The sequence below is a fragment of the Rhipicephalus microplus genome, chromosome 5 (assembly GCF_043290135.1).
Source record: "Rhipicephalus microplus isolate Deutch F79 chromosome 5, USDA_Rmic, whole genome shotgun sequence".
In the NCBI taxonomy this organism is placed as follows: domain Eukaryota; kingdom Metazoa; phylum Arthropoda; class Arachnida; order Ixodida; family Ixodidae; genus Rhipicephalus; species Rhipicephalus microplus.
Window position 1 is genome coordinate 180,615,193 of NC_134704.1, and position 18,863 is coordinate 180,634,055.

The 18,863-nt window shown below is 45.3% G+C and overlaps 1 protein-coding gene across 1 annotated transcript in view; it reads right to left on the reverse strand.

Annotated features, from left to right (window-relative positions):
• Window positions 1-18,863, reverse strand: part of LOC119174079 (uncharacterized) — a 33,178-nt gene that overhangs the window by 754 nt on the left and 13,561 nt on the right. The window contains exons 3-5 of the mRNA XM_037424872.2: window positions 6,810-6,896; window positions 2,645-2,691; window positions 2,482-2,555 (exon numbers count right to left, since the gene is read on the reverse strand). Coding sequence (XP_037280769.1) covers window positions 2,519-2,555; window positions 2,645-2,691; window positions 6,810-6,896 — 171 coding nt within the window. The 3' untranslated portion in view covers window positions 2,482-2,518. The remainder of the gene's footprint in view (window positions 1-2,481; window positions 2,556-2,644; window positions 2,692-6,809; window positions 6,897-18,863) is intronic.

Here is an 18,863-nt window from a genome sequence, read left to right on the forward strand (position 1 = left end):
ATAATCTAAAAGGAGGTTTGAATTCTGTGTGTGTGCACGAACAAATTGGGGATAGAAAGCAAATAATATATGTCAGCTTCAATAAAAAGAGAAACAACAAATGAATACAAAGTAATGTGGTGTAATAAAAAAATGTATTCGTGAGAGCACAATTACCATATCATATAACATAGTTTCCTACCCTAAATATGTGGTACCTTTACTGTACAAAAACTTAACACTGAATAGTAGATCATAGGTGTCACTGATATTAGACTTTATATAAAATCGGAGGATACAGCAAAAGTGCGTGCTAGAGTTTTCGTTCATGCATTTTTTAATAGCGAACTGTCCTTTTGTTTTGCTGGAATGAATTCACAGTCTCCAAATTGCTACTTTTTCTGTCATGTGAAGCATCCTTAACCGGCTGCAACACTGTGCTCATACTCGAAAAGCGAATTAGCACATCCGTCACAAAGCTGGACCTCTCGCTATGCTAACGTCTTGCTGACAAACTTTGGAAATGGAGTACACCTTGGGAAGGTCCATGGCTACAGCTCGGAGCACAGCCCGTCAAAAGAACCTCCCGCGTTGGAGGCTCCCCCGACGCGCTGTACTCGGAGGCAGCTTTGCAGCTGCTGTGCCAGTCATCAAGTGATCATATGGAGCAGTGGAGAGCTTCGGGCTGGGCGGAGCCCACGCGTGACTACAACCGCATCAGAATGCGGACAGAGCCTACTCATGTTTGCAAACATGGAATAGGTCTGTAGTTTTTCCTTACATAAGAAAGCATTTCACACAGACCGTGGGATTTTACCCATGCATTTTAACATTAACGGCACCTACCCTTCTTTAAGAACATGAAATAGGTCTGTGCCTACTACGATTCCTGGCAGAAGAGAACTGCTTTACTAAATCTGGATCAGTTAGTCACTAACATATTTAGGGTTATCTATAGAGTATGCCGATAGTGCATGATTGATTACAGACTTTTTTTCTGATGATCTCCCCTGCTCGTGTTTGTAGAATAAGTCTAGAATAATTCATTTTTCACTGTATCATGAAAGCCACTGTCTTATTCCAGAAAATATGAAACTGGCCCATGCATCTTTTATTTTCTGAACCAGAAATACTTTTTTTCCCCTTCAGAAATTCAATAACTAATTCGGGTACCATCCAAGCAATCGGCAGGTCATTCGATTATTCAGAATGAATCAACTCGTTGAAGTTGCTCTGCGTATTTAAGTGTGTTTTGCAATGATCCTGTTTGTTGAGTGTTCCTTCTCGCATTCACCTTGTTACACGAAAAAGTTGTTGTACTAATAGTAGTATTTGCACGGGCGCTTGTGGACGGCTTTGGCTAATTGAGAAAAATACCTATTTTTATTGTTAAGTCACCCCCATCCCCTTCATTAATCTTTGGGAAAGGGGGAGGGGATACGAACCTAGCATGGCTGCAGGCATGCGTACAATCATAGCCTCCTATATTTTTTTGTGCCCGCGCATTAGCGCTAAATACATACGCGCCATCCGTCCCTTATAGTTTTGGCGCTCGCCGCCAGATGCCGCACCGATCCCATAATAACAGCAGACGACGCGGCCTATGCACGCTTGCGTTTATGACGGTCTAGAAACCGTCTACATTGCATTGGATTATGCATATACGTTAAGAAGTGCGCACACACCAAATTTTTAACACAAGCACTGTATGCAGAATGCAATGTGAGCTTTGTTATTTGATTTCGCGCTCAAAGCTTGAGCACTTTTCGAGACAATGGTTTGACATGAAAATCTTTTGCCAAGTCGTGTTTGTCAGTCACACTCGTCGCGAAGTTCAGAAAAAGTGGGCGGAGAAACTTCACGAGCACAACCTCCAAAAGTTTTTTATGATGTCCCGGGGTCGAGCACTTGAGTTTGTCACGTTTCTGTAGTATTTGCGCGGCGTTGTCAACGGCAGCCTTCAGTGGCTGATTCATCTTTCTCGCTCTTGCGAGGAAAACTTCCGCGTAATTCTTTAGAGAATTTAGAACCATTACGAGCTCAGTTGACGGATACAGGAGTACACCTGGGTGGATATCTCCACATTCAATCAGAACATGCTCCGCCGTTTCCTTATCTTTCCCGCAGCATGTGCATTGTTCTTCTTCTTTACTGAATCTTGCTTTATAACTACGCGTTCTAAGGCAACCCGATCTCGCTTCAAACAGTAAAGCGCTTCCCCTTGAATTATCGTAAAATGCCTCCCTCCTTATTTCATTTTTGCCCTTTCGGTAGTTACTCAAAGCCGGTTTTTTCTCCATAGCTGCCATCCATTCTCTCGTTTTGCGCCTCGGCGCTCCGCCAGGAGCGCTCGCATCCCATAATAGCTCGGGGGACGGCGCTGAGGGACCGACCGCTCGGGCACAAAGTTATAGAGGAGGCTATGGTACAATGCAATGACTAGACCGGCTGATATACACTTGATACGCAATGAGAGGTTTCAGGTGCCTAGAGTAAACATACCTTCCTGGGTTGTGAGGAACCTTGGTGCAGATCAGTGTCATTGTTTCGACAGAAGATATCTCGCAATAAACCACCTATAAGAGCAAAAAAGCAGTGAGGCTTTCGTCATAACAGCCATCATGATGATGATAATGGCTACAAGTTGGATGAAATGGATACATACAGCGCTTTTCGTGATGCTAGCCAGTCTTCTTCTTTTGGGAAACATTTCTGTGGAAGAAAACAGGTAGTGGTATGTTTATTAAGCATACCATGTGTTGTCTGAAGCTTCATATTGCATGATATGAGAAAGTGAAACGTATGTCATGCTTTTGCATTTGCTGAGCACAGACGCAACAATTTCTTTTTCTTCTTCATTGCTTATGTTTTATTTCAAGCAAACATGAGGACTCAAAAAAGTCATGAGCCACGAACATGAAGTCTCGAGCATTATGACTGCATAGAAAGGTTTTTTTTTTTTCATTTGCTACTGTGCAAAGCTCCATTCGGGCACTTCCTTCTTTATTTTAGTTTGTGAGCATAAAGTATAATTGTAAATGATTCGTCTACACAGCACACATAAAAAAAAAAACATGGCTCATCCCTTTGTAGTAGAAGTCGGTCCCACGAAAGCGAAACAGGTTTTCATGGAAGGAGTGCTTATTGTGTAATGGTGTATGAGAGTTTATGCGATTTCTAATGGTGTTTCGCAGCTGTAGGGCCGTTTCACGTGGACACATTAGCGTTAACGCCTGGCGGCACATCTCCACGTCGACTGTCACCCCGGGAACTGAAGTTTTTTACATATATCTGGACACAGCGTGTATCGCGTCTTCAAAGCATCGTCAGTTATGAAAACAGCATGGCGTGCGCTCGTGTTACGGGCCAAACCACATAAGCGCGAAAATGCACGCGACAGCGACGAGCGACGCTATGAGCGACGAAACAGGGCGTTCGCGCGACGTGTCGCGTGCTCGTTTTTGCGCGATCGCTCGGTTCTCCAGATTTGAAAACCGTCGCTCATCGCCCGGACGTGCTGGGCTCAAGCAGCCAATAGCGAAATACCGGAAAAGACAAAAAGTCCGTTCGATTCGCCTGCACCACGTGAACCAGTTCACGAGGTGCTGCACCTTGCCATTCGTTTCAGCGGTGCAGCATTGACGACCGCTGAACCCTGCCATTCGTTTCGAAAGGTGCAGGATGGGTGCAGCACCGGTTCATGATTTTCCTGCACCTCCTTCGCTGACGGTGCCGGCTTGGTGCAGGCGCGCGTGCAGCTGAGCAGACGACGCAGCACTTAGACGTAGGTGGCTTAGGCGCCGTACCCGCCTCTACAAATGCGGTGTGTTTTGCCAAGATGTTTCCGCCTCATAAACTGTCCGCATGTTCGATTTGCCATCGGTCAGTGTTTGCTGAACGGTGTAAATTAAGCGAAAAGAAATAAGGCCTGCACCTTGTCGGCACATCGTCATTCGTTTCGGGTGTCGTGCTGTGCCTGCACCGCTGAACTCACGCTGCACAATTTCTGAACTTCGCGTGCACAGCCGTGAATTGGTTCCGACTGGTGCAGGTGAATCGAACGGACCTAAACACTACATACGTGCACGTGACCCTGCCCGAGTCACGTATGCGCAACAAAAAATAACGCAATGTTTATTACGCATGTGCATATAAAAAGTGCTGCAAGGCATTAATAAACACTTTCCGTTCTATTACACAACAATATATCTTATTTTTAAATTGCATACCGCTCGCTACGCGGTTTGTTTGCTGCGAGTAGACGGCCTCATGCCAGCAACAGTGGAATTCGCTCGCGGAAACCGTCGCGTGAATGAGGTTTGCCTGCGCTAGCGGCTGATCGCGCGAAGCCGATCTACGTCGCGTCGCTGGTCGCTGTCGCGTGCATTTTCGCGCTTATGAGGTTTGGTAATGGGGCAACCTGCGATCATGCACATCACACTGCGATTCAGCAACGCGGGAGTCTCGTAGCTTAAGACGTGAATGCGCGCAGGCGCCACAAGTCCTGCTGGCCTCGGTTTCGCTCCTCGACGACATTCGCCCGTTGATGCCGTTGAATTGCTGCCGCACTTACTGCACTGGTTTTATTAAATAAGGGGGTGCTATTACACCCGAAGTAGTCGGCGGTGAAGCGCACGTCGCTGGTGCATGTGGGAGCTGCACAACTCCGACAACGATCTATAAGAACCTAACTGCGTCAGCGCCTCCTCGATGCTCACGGGGCCAGAGTTTTCATTTGCTATCGAAAAGATTTAAGCTTCGCCACCAATATTTCGCGCTGGCGTGGAAACTCGGACGCCATGCTTTAACTGCGTCATCGACGATTAGTTCTCAATCATTGCTTGATTCACTGATTGAAAACTTTACAGAACTATATACAATGTGCTCTCGCTTGTTGCCTTCAGCATCCTGGTACTAAAAAAGAAAAAAAATCACAGCATATCCACGGAGAGAATGATGAGTGGGGCGAAGCGTCGGTCCGTCCATCCGTCTGTGCATGCGCCCGATCGCGTTCAAGAATGCAGACGGCGCGCGGGTAACACCGACAAGACGCGAGCCAAGAAAGCCTAGCGCAAGCGTCTTCAACGCGCCCGCCACTCGAATCCACGGAAACACATGATCTTTTCTTTATTATTGCGTCATGCTCGCGGCGTACGCATTGCTCATTCAACAGAATCGAATCCGCGGACCAAATAAAGAGACGTTGCTGCGACGCCGTTTTATGCAGGCACACGTCATCATACGTAGTTTCTCTCATAGTCGGGGCTTGTCCCTCGTCGTAGCCATGCTAGCCCTCGGAGGGCTCACTAGATGGTTCTGCAGTAGAGCGTTCGCTCCACTCCGGTGCGTGCTCTGGTATGAGTGGAGACCAGTAGCGGCGCTGCGCTGCTCTGTATAATAAAACCGCTTACTCCTCTCTGTCTCACACACAGCGTAGTAGTAAGAAAGAATAAACGAGCATGAGTGCGGCGGAGGCGAGGGTTCGCAAAGCAGCTGTGTACGCAATCGTGAACGTCTACGTTGATTATTATAGAGCACCTCTTGACAGAACCTTAATCGACCCATGGCTAGCGGATCGCGTCACTCAAAAACTAGCATACCTTCTACTTCAGCATTCATTCACGAGTTCAACATGGCGGCATTGGCACGGCAGTATTCCTTTCGAAAAAAAAAAAATCAGGTGTCGTGCAAGGCCAATTCACGAATTCCGGGCACCTGCTTGTGAGGTAATGCCGAGTCTACGTTTTCTAGTAGTTGCACGTGCTAAGCAACGTAAGCGGCGTTGTCATCTGTATACGAATCACATGCAGGCTCCACAACCGGCCAGACAGCCAACCAGTAGCACTAGCCTCGCACGACATCTGCACTCTCGTATTCTTTTCCGCGTCTCGTTGCTGCTGCACTTGCTGTAATATCTGCTTCACGACGACGGCATTCAGATGGTACCACCATGAACATGTTCAGAAAATGCAGGGTGAATCGAAATCAACCTATATAGAACGCTTGAAAGGGCTTGAAAAGCGGAGCGCATGTGGGGGTCTATTTTTTTAGATTTCATGTGTTTTGCGCGCTTTAGTGTTTTCTCAAAAAAAAAAAAAACAACCAGGCAGACTTCAGCAAAAAATGAATATTTGATTTTAGGGTTATTGACATTAAGTCAATCTTTTACTGATTCGAACAAGAGTGAAAAATTTGGCTTTGCTAGCCAATTAAGTAATTAATTAGAGCTAAGTAATGAAAATTCAGCTTGCAAGTACACACGGCTACCACTAATATACAACAAATAGAACTTCCGTAGAATGCATGCTTTTTTTTTAAATCTCAGTCCAAGATGGTTGGGACATGCTGTATATAAACAACATACAGACAGACAGTCGCAGCAGGAAACGACAAACAATGAACTCGAAGCAGTTAATTTTTCGGCCACGGCAGCCGCTAACATCTTGGCTCTTCTCTTTCACACCCCGCTGGAGCGTGACATCACCCTCTCCGTACAATAATAATAAAATAAAGGCATCCCAATGATGTCGCGGCTCCAAAAAAAACGGTCAAAGCTTAGCCAAAAATGTTTCTGTCTGTTTAATAGCTCAAAGGCGAGCTAAAATAAACAAAACAGAAATGCACAATGGTCCTAAAGGCAGGCTCCGCACCACCAAGTTCGTGATAAATATCATACGAACACATGCACGAACATGCACAGGGACTGGCCAGAAGCGCCCATCCCTGCATCAACTTATAGCCACGGCCCTGACCGCCGCCGAGAGATCAACGCGCCGCACTTCAAAGGAGGCGAAATGCCTTTTGGACAGCACAGGTAAGCGTGTACTTACAGAAAACCCAGACTGCCACCGTGGAACGTTGGCCTTGCTCTCGCCCATGATGCACATCATCTTCGTGAGACCGGAAAGGCTGATGATCTGCACACAATATGGTTGGGCGTATACATAATGGTTATAGATTGATCGATTTCCTGTCGACAAATAAATCAGGTTATAAAAGCTCCCCACCGAGTTATCGCCCCATCTCATGACTGAGCAGCATTCCTTATATGCGATGATGGGGGGCGTTTTGTGGCACAAGGGCAGTCAAAGAGTGCCAGGCCTTGAGACAGAAGGTGTGAACAATGGTTAAGGGAAGTGGGTGCATAAGGGCCTTAACATTCCTCGCGCCAAGGCGGGTAAAACATAGAGGTACCAAAATCCTGAAAGCGGCTTGGAACGTGTGTAATAAGAATCAATAGCGAAAGTTCGTGATAATAAAACCATAGTGGAAATATATGACATTAGCAGAAGTGCCTCGTCAACGCCCTTGCGTCCAAGTGCCGCGAGGCATGTGCTATGTAGCCACAGGAGCAGATGCCTCTCCTCAGAGGTCGTGCTACGGAATGCCTGGGTATATGACATGAAAAGCACGCACGTCACATAACAGTGATTGATGTTTCAAAAGTGGTTTTCTTCCGATGAAAAGTGCAGGATAAAATGGTATTTGTGGATGATAGAGTGCTGTATTGTGAGCGTGCCTTATTCTATTTACAGTGTATTGAAATATGAATCACTGTTCGTGCTTCACCACATCTCTGGCCCAATGGTGGATGGCTACCAGACAAAAAAAAAAAGAGAGAGAGAGAGACAGAGAGAGAAAGCTGAAAGAGCGGCTTTTCAGAGCCTTTTCCAACCACTCTTTAGGATGCTAAAATCACACTGCTGCGTATCAATAGCGCCATAAATAATCATACATTTTGTCTAGTAGGCCAGCTTTCACAATGCCATCCTTCGTCATTCTTTCGAGAACCACACCTCTTACGAATTTTGCGCGATTTATTTATACAGTGGCTGACGACGATGAAGAATTATGCGTGAAGTGGGTATTCGCCACAGTTAGTAGGCGATCAAGAACAAGTTTTCTAATGAGTTGGAGCATTGGAAGACCCAGTCGTTACGCGATTCGCATTGTGTGACGTCTGACTGTTCCTTTTATGCTCTAAAACACTTTATTGTTGATATTGACGTGATTTCTTTCCGGAAATCAAGCCCGCCTAAAGCCAGTTTATAAACGAGTTCCAAGCACTGGCATGGCTCAGTGATAGAATACTGGGCTGACATGCAGCGGACCCTAGTTCGGTTGCCATTGTGTCATTAAAGTTATTTTTCCTTTCGGTACTGGTTACGGACACTGGCGGCGGCGGACAACTAAGCAGCGCCGCGCGTGACCCGTGTTCTGATCTCATCACAGTTTTCGCTGTAGAAAGTATGAGTGTGCAGTGTGCGTATATCCCGTTCTTAGCCTTAAGTGTTGTGTGCAACAAGACTTTAATACTGGCGGCCAATAACTTAATTGCGGCTTGATAACGGCAATTTATTTTGTGTGTGCGTATTTTATGTGCTCTGCCAATAAGCTTTGGGCTTTTGTTTCAGGAGAGGTTTAATAATAAGTGCAGGGATCGCCATGAATGTATCTGCAGTAGGCTGCGTTGAAGGACGCAGCTAGCTCATCCGGCAACGCCTTTCTTGATATACCGCGGTGCCCTGGCACCCAGCAGACTATGACACAATGTTTGAATGTGTACACTGTGCATTGTTTAAAGTGAGACAACGATGGGGTTTGTGTTTTTACGATTTTTGGAGCTTTTACAGCGCTTAAAGAATCGGTGTATACTATTACTGCCTTTTAAAATTTTATTTGTAAATTGTGTTTAACGGCCGCGAGTTTATCGCATACGCATCACCCGGGAAAATGCTTGTATCAAGATGCAGAACACCGGCATCTGAAAAGGATTGGCCGACCGCTGTGTATGACACGGAAGTGTTGAACTTCGTGGTGAAACGTCCCCCGCTACGCCACCGATTACCAAAGAGAGGGAAGACCACGCAACCCCTTGTCTATCCGGTTCCCTCTTGGCTACGTGTCTCAATCACTTTCCACATACAGGGATTCGTACTGGGGCCGGGATGTAAGAGACGCTACGACCTGTTCCTGTTTACCGATTCATTTAATTTATTACTAAGTGTAAACATCGTATACCCGCGTACATCAATCACTATACAAAGTATATCACATGATTTAGACACTCGCGACGTTAGACACAGGGCAGGCACATAAAGAAAGTAACTGCAACAACACAAGGTTATGCATATATAAAGCAAACACACGAAGACACAAATGATGAAGTTATCAATGAATAAAACCATGCAATGTCCCAACTCGCCACTTCCCTGCCTGCCAGACTCGTCTAAATAAGGTGCGTAAAGTTCGTCTCACGAATGGTCCGTGTTGTCAGTCGTCATCGTCTTCGTCGTCTTCGTTGTCTCTCTCTCCGCGATTTCCATCTTAATCTTCTTTCATGACGTCCCGCAATCACTCGCTTCTTCGTTTCCCATCTCTAACTTTCATTCCTCGTCATATCATCTCTGCCTCACTCATCATCTCATCGACTCTCATTGCTATCTCTTCACACCGTTATCTTCCTTTTCCATTCCGTCTCTCTACCATCTCGAGCTCATCGCATCGTATCTCCGACTCCCTTCGTATCGTCTCGTAGTCCCTTTTTGTAGGACCCGACTCCGCCCCACCGGGGCACCAAACCAATCGCCACTATCAACGCGGCATATTTTCTTGTCAGTCGGAGTGTATCATCTTCAACGGCTGCCCCCGCGGCCCACACCAGTAGAAAATCCTATCCCAAACAAAGCCGAGCAAGTAACAATGTACAAACTCAAGCCTCAGAGAGAGAGAGAGAGAGATGGGCGAGCTGTCCCAAGACACTTTAATTACGGGCGAACAATGGTCTCGATGCTCCCGATACTTGATGAGCCGATGTCCAGACCAAGTCTCAACGTTTCCATGCAGCTCGGTGTCTCCCGCGAAATTCTCCGTAGCCGCCGCTTCTTCGTCATTCAACGCCGCGGGTGGCCATTCGTGCAGGACGCAGTAATGAGCCCTGGAGCCACGGAGGCTCACGGAAAGTCAAACCGGACCCGGCACAGGCGCTACGGCAGGGACGCATTCCCCGAACCAACAAAAGGTGTTCTGCTGCTCCCCCATGCCACAAATATGAAGGGTACGTGCGGATTATTTGCACCGTACACTGCCACACTGTCTGTAGACGACAAGGCGCCGCCCGGTCCTCGTGTTTGCGCGGGGGCCCGCGAGAACAGTAGAAATAATCCTTCCAGGTACTCCACTCAGGAATGCCCATTCGTTACACCGAAGGTTTTCTTTTCATTTTTTTATGCGTGGGCTTAAGAAACGAGCGAAAACATCTTGAAAGGACCGGGGTTCTGTCCGTGTTTGCGGAGACGTCACAGTGGCATCTATAAAGAACTCAGGGCGTGTGTATTTCTGGAGCAGTTCCAGGAAACATGTGCAGATATGGGTACGTGTTTTGAAACCTCTAGGAAATAAACATAGCAATCTATCGTCAGCCACTGCCACGGTGGCAGACACACTGCGCAAGCCACCAAGCGGTATTCGAGTGGCACATCAGTTTCCTCAGCTGGGCCCCCACACGAAGCGAGTAGGTTGTCTGAAAGAAGACCAGTTTTGAAGCAGAGCAGGACATGGCATTAATTGTAGAATGTGAAGGGTGTTCCTTGTGTGCGTTCACTCTGAAATAATATGGGAAGGACATGTAACGTAGGTGGAGCGACCACTCGTTGTATTACACGTGCAGGCTTTCAACGGTGCTGGTGCGAAAAGCACCCGTAGTGAGGCAAATGCCTAGATGGTTAACACAGTGAAGCATCTTTAGGGCAATAGGTGTCGACATATTTCTTATTCTGTGAATATACTTGTTTTTCTCGCGATATATATTTTTATTCTGTGAAGTCATAAAAGTGACAGTGATTGCATATAAAGAACTTTCTATACATAGTATAGGTAAGCGAAAATTCGTCAATACAAATGTTGTCGCTCCTGTTCAAAAACGTCAGATTCATTCGTGTATGCTTACATGACTGCCGACACTTGTTTTGCAGCTCGTATTTAAACTGAGGGAAATAATGCACCACGTAGCTCGTGTCCAGCGCGCAGCGCTTTTAGTGCCCGCAGATCGAACGAGTTTGCAAAGGCACACGCCCAGAGCTCACGTGAACAGCCTACCGGTAACTGCGACGGAACGACGGTAGCGGCGAATCATTAAGGAAACAAGAAAGGAAAAGAAGTGGTCGACACGTGCAATATATACGGGAGTACGCAAGGCAGCATTTGACGCAACGCTAGAAATTTCGCTTGTTCGCTTGTTGAAACCAATAAGGATACATGGTGGAGTGGGCGAGGGTGAAATGTGTGATGGCGCCTCCGGTCTCGCACCGCGCACGTGGCAGCCAATGTTTGGGAGGAAGAACACAAGAACGTCCGCCGAAGTCAGCGAAGGTACGAAGCGCAGAAAATAGTTTGCTTAATCCTCACTGCGCGAAACACACGCTCACACGAATGTCGGCAGGGTTTTGTCTTGGGGTTGCGAACCCGTATTGAATCGCAGCTGAGGAAAGGTGAGAGTGCTGTTGTGGCTTGGGTGTGGGCAAGTGCGGGTGTGACGTGAGGGGTGCCTACTGTCCCTATTGACGACGCCCTTACATACGCGGGCGCTCGAAGAAAACGACAATCGAAGCCCCGTCGTTTGAGATACACCAACCTGGAATATTATAGTCTCAAACCGTATCGAGATTGCCGATCTCACGCCAAAGGAGTTTAATTCTAGAATGACTGTGTCTTAACTATGTGGAGGTTTGACGTCCTAAAATCGCGACATGATTAATAAAGACGCCCTATTGGAGCGCTCCGGGGATTTCGATCACATGGGGTTCCTTAATGGTAGAGGCCTGCGTGCAGATAAATCTACGCACGCAGGCCTCTACCATGCATTTGTCCTCCATGAAAATGCGGTCGTAGCAGCCGCAATTCAATCCTGCGGCCTTGGAGTCAGAAGGCAAGCACCACAACCGTGACTTCACGCCATGGAGAGGGTGATCAGCATCTTTTAAACTGTGATCGAGAGAGATGACATGAGTATTAGTTTGGCTATATTTTTTTTTTTTGTCGCGGATGGAGTGTAGTCGGAACAGGTTCACATTGTTACGTGGACTTGAAAATCTCATGGGTTTTTGCAACTTTATCTCAAGCACGTAAAAAGAAGGTCAAAATGATCGCATACAAAGCGTATGTGAGACCAACACAAGAACATGCCTGGAAAAATGACTCGTACGAGACCCGTTTCGTAAGGGGACACATGGATGGATTGCGATGTAATAAGTCTTATCGCCGACCGTCTGGTCGAAACCCGAGAGGTAAACATGACTGATTTTAAAACACGCGAGTAATTATGGTATATATGAAGAGACACCTTAGATGGCTCCTCTACTGAGGATACCTTAACGTGGTATGTTCTTATGTAGTTCCCGGACTACCAAGCACTTCACTCTAATTTACCGTTGATTCGTAATGAATCTGCCGAACGTATACTACTGTTACACCCCTGCAGTTGTGTCACTTTTTTTACGTCTATGTTGTAGCCCTGCCATCTTGATTGTGCAAACTTTGACCTTTTTGTTATATGTCATCTTATTTCTATTTTGTCATCTTTATGTGAGGTCTTATTCTGTGAAGTTTTCATTCTTTCAATTACCCTAGAAACATGTTAACTTTCAGGTTCACAGAGTGTTTATTTTTTTTCTGCAATTACCGTTTTTTTGTATTAGTAAGTTGTTTATGCTGTACTGAAAGTTTCAATGCGAATTATGGTTCAACTCTCTGCGCATGTCTTGCTTACTGCTTGATGTAATTCCTACTGGAACTATTAGAGCTCACGTATGTTATACCTATGATCCATATGTCCATTGTACTGTGAACGTCGCATGCTGCTAGCGTAAGGGTCTGCAGAGAAAAAGTCAAGCTGCCTATATTTTTTTAGCCCTGAATACCATCTATATTTGTCCGGTGAATTAAGATTTCGATTGACTGACTGATCTATTATAAGGCCGTGTTGTACAGTTTACAACAAATAAACGGGTGCTTTCGCTAATGTACGATCGGAGCAATATTACTGCTCTCGTTTGGAATGCCAAATTCAAGCTGGGCCACCCACCCACTGGACCATTTGATGAACTTGTTGCCACTTGATCTGTTTCCCCTCGAACCTGTGGATTCATTGAACGAATGTAGATGTCCCCCGCAACCCTGTTTACGACGTATTGCTGGTGAGGTGGAAACTAAAAAAAAGCAGAATAAGTTTGTGACAGGTGTTTTATGTGAAAACAAAACATTGATAACGTCATACAATATCCCATGGATGTTAGGCTGGTTAACACTATGAGCAAGCCCCGTTAGTGGAAACCCGTGACCATGTTGACACACATGTCTACATCGCAAGGCAAGGAACTCCGCAAAACATAATTTCCGAACTTTTTCTTAAACAAAAACAAACAAGAAGAATGACATTTTTTAGGGGCGAAGCTTCTAGAGCCATGGGTCTGTAAATGCTTGTCTGTCTGTCGTGGTACGAAACCACCTAAGTCTACGTTTCACTCAGCAGATGGCGCTAATGTGGACGTACGGACGGAAGAATTGATCGGACGGATGGATGTACGGACGGACGAACGGACGGACAGACAGACAGAAGACTCATGGTTTAACAATAAAACCCTCCAAAGCTTCGTCCCCCTCATCATCATTCCCTCCGCGGATATGCTGTAAACTTTACTTTTTTGGGGTGAAAGGGGAGGGGCAATATTAAACAATGTCGTTATAAGGAAAGACTGCTAGGCTATCGCCAAAGGTTGTGCACCGTCTGGTCTCACGTTGCTCGCACATTTAACGCATTTTCAAAAAAAATTGCGCCTTAACGGACCCGTTTTAAGGTGCTTAAATTTCACGTGTTGTAAGTGAATCTGCAGTACTTCCCGACTCCAATAATTAAAATATGTTTTGCGAATTGAGCAGCCTCGTAGGAACTTGCACATTTAAGGGTTTGTGAGTAAAATCAATAAAGTTTGTTGCTGCAGCCCTACCATCTTGTGTAGTCCACATATCAATCAATTCCATTGCTTCTATTCCAAGTGGGTAATCGGTAAGTCTATCGCACAATCACTTGTTAAAAAAGGTAGTACTAATCTTTTTGTTCATTTTATTGTGGTGGAAAGAATAATTTAGTTTCTTATTTCAGCTATACGAATTTAGAAAAGTACTCTAAGATGTATCAATGACGAGGAAAGCTGGCAATTTTTTAGAAACAGTGCTTTGTAATTAATCATCAGATTAGATTTCGCAAAGGAAAATGAACTAAGACTGTCTGACTACATCGAAAATGAAATAATTTTACTCAATATAGAAATAAAAGTACTTGGCATATTTTGGCAAAACTTGAGATTTTTTTGCCATGTACTGCACATTTGTAAGTTGGAGAAATGTAGCTGACGCCGCCTGGTTTTTGTCTTGTTCGGTTATACGAAGCGAGTGACAATGATTAGCTGCAGGCTATGACAATTCAGTGGCAATTATTTAATGCAGATACCCGGAACTGCGTTTCAAACATCTTTAGCGTTGTAATGAAGAGACGCTGCCAGGTTTGGTTTGCTCGATATTGTTCGTAGCTTCAACTCGCATAAAAATATGATCACCATGAAAGACCGACGTCTTCTAATCGAAGAACAAAAGCGGCATTGGCGACGACAGAGCTCAAATGACAGCTCGCGAAGCTGTCGTCATCATCGCGCACATAGTAAGAATCATATATAGAAAGAGATAAAGATGCAAGGAAAGGCGGGGAGGTTAACCAGACGCACATCCGGTTTGCTACCCTGCTCTGGGGAAGGGATAAAGGGGAGAAAAGAGGTTGCAGAAAGATGAGAAGGTACACACAATCACGAGCACACTCGGGGAGCACACACAGTCTACAGGCGGTCGCTCAGGTTTGTTGACTTAAGGTAAAGTAGCAGTGCTTTAGTTGCTTTCTGCGCAACTGAGGCAGATGCCCAAGGTCCTAGTATCTTCTGCACACAAAATGGTCCGGGGTCAAGTCGATTCAAAACCATCCGTAGCTGGCATCGCTGTGTGTCGTAGCAAGCGCAGCTGCACAGGACGTGTTCGATGGTCTCTTCAGCTCCGCAGTAGTCGCATGTAGGAGTGTCTGCCATACCAATGCGAAAGGAGTACACCTTTGTGAATGTAACACCCAACCAAAGGCGGCATAACAGTGTCGCATCGGAGCGGGAAAGTTGTGATGGTAGCTTTAGCTTGAGCGAAGGATCCAGTTCATAAAATTGACACCTTTGGAAGCTGGTAGACGACCAGAACGTGCGTGTGAGATCTCGAGCCAGCAGGTAAAGTTGTCTTGCTGCATCATTCCTTGATAGAGGAATCGGGACTACACGGGTTTCTTCATGGGCTGAGCAGGCTGCATCATCGGCTAATTGATTTCCGGTAATACCGATATGTCCAGGCAGCCATTGATATATAATATCATGCCCTCGTGCTAGAGCTTCATGATGGCAATGTCTTATTTCTTGTACCAGTTGGTCATGGCTCCTCCTTCGCATGGCAGACTGCAAACTCTGAAGCGCTGCCTTCGAATCACAGAATATGACCCATTTTCCTGGACGTTCTTGAACGAGATATTGTAAAGCAGCCCTTATATCAGCAAGCTCTGATGCTGTATATGTAGTCATATGCGACAACTTAAACTTGATTGTCATTTCTGCAGCCGGAATTACAGCGGCACCTGATGAGCTGCTGGATGAGACGGACCCATCAGTGTATATTTGCGTTCGGTCTAAGTACAACTCATGTAATAATAGCAGTGTTGCTTGCTTCAATGCTACTCTGGAGTGACTGCTTTTCTTTTTGATTCCCAGAATTTCTAGACGTACTTGCGGCTGGTCGAGGCACCACAAAGGGCATGCCGTTCTCGCAGCTGGCGTATATCCTGATGGAATGCTGTTGTACAGTTAGGACTGTACAACAGGACTGCCCCGATGCGCTTCTACTTATGCCACAATCATGCTTGCCAGAGACCATCCGGTCAGAACATATATAGTTGTGGATTGCCTCAGAGCGCACATTCGACATGCTAGCCGTGTCCCCGACCACCACTTGGCCCTTCTACCTTCCGGAAGACCACGTGCTACGTTTTCTGACGTCATAGCTAAGCACCTAGTAAGAATCATAATTAATAATATTGTCACGGGGTGAGAGAATGAATGAAATAAATATATTTACAAAATATGCAGGGAGAGTCAAAGGCAGCTGCGGCCGACGTGGAGGTACAACAGCAACAACACGAGCGCAATCGCATTCGTCGTCTTCGTCGTCTACCTGGTGCTCTCTCGTTGCCGATGTCGTGTAACAATATTAATTATTCTATACCGTTGGGGTCATTTGCGTAAGTGCCACGTGTGCCAGAATTTTGACGTTCGCAGTCCATATCAACCCAGTAAAAATGAAAGAGACATATACTATTTTAAAAGAACAGACTTTACATGAGTTAAACACGAGATAAAACAATGACTTTTGCTACAGTCTGCGCGATTTCAAAGTAGACAACACGCAAGCACAAAAACGAATACTTGAGTTATTTAATGACCCACTGCAACCAACCACTCGGTGCAGATTGTAAATAAAAAGAATACATCTGAGCTTGTACTGTTGGTTGTCTGTGATAGTGTCGTTTTTGAACTTGCTAACAGCTTAGCATGTGCATATCTCTAATGGGGTAAAACGAAGGCAGAATTTCACGAGTGTGAAACTTTGAGCAGATTACTTTATTTTATATGAAAAGGTATCCTTAGTTGATGATCAGGTGCGTCTAAATAATGGCCTGGAAAATGTAACTACATGGCGCGAAAATGTTAAATAGTGGTTAATTTTGATAAAACTGTTTATATGAGCATTGCCAACAAAAACAAATAAAAACGATCTTTTCACTATTGGTATGGTGTGCAGTATAACAGAGTGCGAAATTTTGAGCCTGTGGATCAGTAAAAAGCTGTCTCGGAATAAGCACCTAGAAACTATTCTTCTAGTTCCTTGCACTAACTCTTTTTCTTGAGGCGCACACTGAAGCTATCTACACCTACTGTTCGTTTCCTAACATAAAATTCATACATTCAACCGTTGTTGGTATGCGCAGCGATTGTCTGGGACCAATTAACTTTAGCCTACATTATAAAAAGCAAGAACACTCTCAGTGCAGGGTAATTGGGCTCATTTTTTATTTCTACGGCCACACATCTGTGAGTCAGCTAATTCTCCCGTTGAGGGAGCGCAACCGTGTATCCCAATTAGAATATTTTTTCAACCTGTAAATAGTTATGACGACGCCAACACTTCCAACTATTTTTTTTACTCAACAGGATATCAAACAAAGCAAAGATGTGCTTTAACCACAGTTTCCTTTGCTACAAGGAACAACTCTTTTAAACATTCCTTGTTTTCCCAGGACAATACCAGACTGGAATAATCTTTATACCAAAATTTTTTTCTCAAAAGATTTTAGAAATACTTGAAAATATCGGAATATGCTAAAGATTTGTTGGTGTTATTTTATTTGTTCCTTTCAGTGTTCATTGAAGTCTCACAAATGTTTGAAGAATACCTCCAACTTGTATGTGCTCGACTATTTGTGCTCGACTGTTTGTGCTCGACATCTTATGCATATCCACGCTGCCAAAATCTTGTACCAAATCAAATAATCTATAAATATATAGATCCAATAATAAAAAAAGCATTTCCAGTGATCCACAGCTCATTGTTTTTGTGTCGGTGATGCGAGCACATCGTTGAACGACTTCTGTCCTGACTATTTTAACTGCCAGAAGATGCGTTATTCTAGCATCTCATTTAGAATAAGTGGTTTAAAAGCAAATAGAAGAAAGATAACTGCTTTCTCGGTAACTTGTACAGTTGAGCCTATAAATACCAGTGTGCTTTGCAGAAACAAGAGAAAGCTTGACATCCCTCCGAGCCAGTACTTTCAGTTCCTTAGTGTGTATATACGATGGAGCGATCACGCGATAAAATGAGCGATGAAAGAGGATGTCGACTTCATTATCTCACTTAGCTAATGCTAACAATCTATTGCGCCACCTTCGAATTTTATATCCTATTGTCAGGAAGCAACCTCTGAAAACATATCTGCCAGATTGCTTATACAACATTATTCGCATTACGTTGGAATACCGACTACGTGAGGGTATCGCCACAAGACCTGACCGATTACCTGAACTCCTATGCTTTTATAATATTTCTAATATTAGACCTTGTAGGGTCAGTTACGCAAGTATACGACGCCGCCTACAAGTTCCAAGTTGTCGATGCCATTCATTTGCTGCGCGATGCTTGAAAAAGCGCGCCAATTTGACAGCTCTTCTTGTTTTTGTTTATCTCGAGCAAGCGCTGTCACCCCGCGGGAAGGCAAGTGGAGGCAAGCGCTGTAGTGACCTTCGTTCCAAGGCTCGTTGATAGGCTGGCACATCGGCTGCTATCGCCGGCATCCACGCGCGGCGGTGAGCCTCGTTTCACCTCGCGGGTTAGTCGTGCTCAAAGAACGGCTCGCCGTTGGCCGCGATTCCGGCCGTTCACAGGCGATCAATATACAAAGGACGGCATCGTACGCGAACAGCGCGTTACCGTGCCCGCGGGTTTCTAGAAAGTCGCGAAAGTTGATTGCGTTCGGTTGCAGCAGGATCAAGAGTTACTGAAGGTTTATATCTTCTCTGGTTTTTATTTCTGCGGCTTTCCGTGCGTCGAACACTGATTATGCTACATCGGTGGCGTGCGCGTCGTTTTCTCCGTTTTGAGTCAAGCGGCGATTACTTCGATTTGAAGTCAAGATGCTGAACCGGAATCCGATTCCTCGAATGTCAGACGGCGATTACGACTTGTACCCAGGCGAA